Genomic DNA, 2,544 nt, shown 5'->3' on the forward strand with positions numbered 1-2,544 from the left:
GGGAAGGCGGCAGCGCATTTTGCATCACTCCCGCTACGCTAACCAAAACCGAATTGAATTTCGGATCCGAATTCCGAAATAACGAAATTTCCGAACCGAATTTTTCCACAGCTTACATGTCTACTATAGAAATGTGATATGAGAGAGGGAACAATAATGAGCTTTTAGCATTCTCCATACACAGGTACTATTAGATGAGATAGCAAATGTCACTTTATGCAAAACGTACATCATAGTGCCTGTTATTATTTCATTCTAATGATTCGTCATAGACCTCATCCACGTCTGTTACATCTATGGTATGGAAACCCTTTATAGCTGAAAAGTGTTTGGAAGTAAAATCCACCACCAGCTGTTTTGTGCCAAGTCTAGAAGGAGTAATTTCCACAAACATATGTTGTGTCCGCCTGGGCTCCATCATTGGAACTCTGAAATTAGAAGCAGTTATATTATTTTTATGCGTTCATAACTGTCACACCCAGAAATGTCACTTTGCTTATGTGTTATTTTCAATTACTGCTACTTGTTTTCTTCTGTTGATAATCATACTGTTGTATTTCAGAGATCTTACTTACTTTTTCTTGAATTTTTTATTGACTAAGCCACTGCCCCCAAAAGACAAAACTCCATCAGTTAGTTTTGTAGATAAAGGATTTGTATAAAAAACCTCCACTTCCAAAGGGTTATTCACTAATGCAGTGGTGTGGATCTGTGGAAAAGAAAATGAAGCTGTTAAAGGGATACTAGCAGTCTAGATGTTGATGTAATTATCTTCTGATTCAATCTCATCCTTGTAAGGGGGTCCTACTGACAGCTGGGATGTTAGGTTCCTAGCCAGGGAAGCCCTAGCCAACAGCTTGGCAAGCTGGAGCATCCAACTTGCCCCTATGGCTTCACTACAGGATCAGGTTCCATAACTTCAGCCTTAGACAGCCTGATCAGGTTACTTTATTTCCTCACAAATTGAAGGCCTCTGTTGCTTCCGTGATTGCAGGTTCAGTCCCTAGGAGGGTCATGCCCTGTACCTGAGGCCCATGTGATTTTGAGTCTCAGGTGGCACGGCAACTACACTGGAGGAACCTGACCAGCCAATACCACTGACTGACCTACCATCGCCGAATCAGCATACACCAATGGCCCAAGCTGGCTCCTAGCATGCATTCCCCTAGTATGGACAACCCACCGGTCTCAATAGTGATGAGACTCATCCATAATTCTGCTTGTACTTCTCTTTACCAATGAAATGGTCCATTTTCATTACAGTTTCATTGCCATGGTTAGTCTACTTCCATAACTATACCCACATGAGGGAGTGCTCTCAAAAACCTTCCAGATGTACTGGCTAGACCCACTTGGGGAAGCAACAGCAGTGTTCCGCCTAAGGGGAACATAGAAATACCATAAAACTATTTTTTTCCAGCTGCGACCCCAGGGCCGTCTTTAACGCGGGGCAAAGAGGGCGCTTGCCCCGGGCCCATTCATGGCTGTGGGGCCCAAAGCAGCTGCCCCTTGAGCCCGCTGCCAGCAGAAACTTGCCGATCGGATCGCCCGCGTAGCGCAGGGATCGGCAAGGTGTCCGTACCGCCGCGGTCGTACCGTAGAATCAGCACAGGAAAAAAAAACCTTCCTGCACGTGGGCAGGAAGGTACCAAAACATGCAAACACTAGAGCCGCCTCTGATCACAGGAGTACCAAGCAGCTGGTGCCCAAGGTTGAAGAAGGGCCTGACGCTGGGGTAGGGGAAGCTATGTGGTGAGACCCCACATAGCCCTGGTAGGGGAAATGGCACTTTCGGCATTATGCCAAAAGTGGCATTTACGCCCGATATGTTTCGGCGGCCGATATATCGGTGCATCCCTAATATAAACGGCTGAGCTTGCAATCGGTTTGAAATCCTGCAGTCAAAGTTTTTTTGAGAGAAGTCTATGATCTATGTGTGCTGTTTTTTTTTTCTGGGTGTTGGGGAGGTGAGATAAATTCCTGGGGGGGGACCCAAGAAAATGTTTGCCCAGGGTCCGATCAGTATTAAAGACGGGCCTGTGCGACCCTGTCACTCCCACAAGGGCGCACAAGAGGTTATCTCTACTCTTCTTTCTAACTCAGTTTCCACACCCCCCAAAAAACCTTCAGGAAACTATTCCCCTGCTATATATACTTTTTAACTGGGTCCGAGGTTACCCCTAGAAGAGAACTAAGGGTACTACATCCCCACACACCCAAAACACAATAAGGAAGACTTACACCCTTATGCTGACCATACAGAGCAATGTTCACATATCTGAATTGTAATACTTTCCTGCCAATGTAACGCTTATATGCATTCCCCTGTGGGCCTTAAAGCTCACTCCCAATTCAGTGACCGAGATGTCACCAATAACTTGCAGTTTACAATTGGAAGTCAATGACATGGTCTCCCAATCATATGACTAAGTTAAATAATAAACCCTAAAGTTAAGTAATGTGTGTATATACAGTATAGTTGCATAGTAAATTAGGTTTAAAAATAAATAAATAAATATTTCATCCTCAATATTCACAACAGGA

At 44.6% G+C, this 2,544-nt stretch overlaps 1 protein-coding gene across 1 annotated transcript in view; it reads right to left on the reverse strand.

Moving 5' to 3' along the window:
* Positions 1 to 227: 227 nt before the first annotated feature.
* LOC108789310 (protein-glutamine gamma-glutamyltransferase E-like) overlaps positions 228 to 2,544 on the reverse strand; it is a 39,442-nt gene continuing 37,125 nt past the window's right edge. The window contains exons 12-13 of the mRNA XM_018559282.1: positions 576 to 709; positions 228 to 428 (exon numbers count right to left, since the gene is read on the reverse strand). Of these exons, the coding sequence (XP_018414784.1) occupies positions 251 to 428; positions 576 to 709 (312 nt within the window). The 3' untranslated portion in view covers positions 228 to 250. The remainder of the gene's footprint in view (positions 429 to 575; positions 710 to 2,544) is intronic.

This window comes from Nanorana parkeri, unplaced genomic scaffold (assembly GCF_000935625.1).
Source record: "Nanorana parkeri isolate BGI_ZX_2015 unplaced genomic scaffold, ASM93562v1 scaffold387, whole genome shotgun sequence".
Lineage (NCBI taxonomy): Eukaryota > Metazoa > Chordata > Amphibia > Anura > Dicroglossidae > Nanorana > Nanorana parkeri.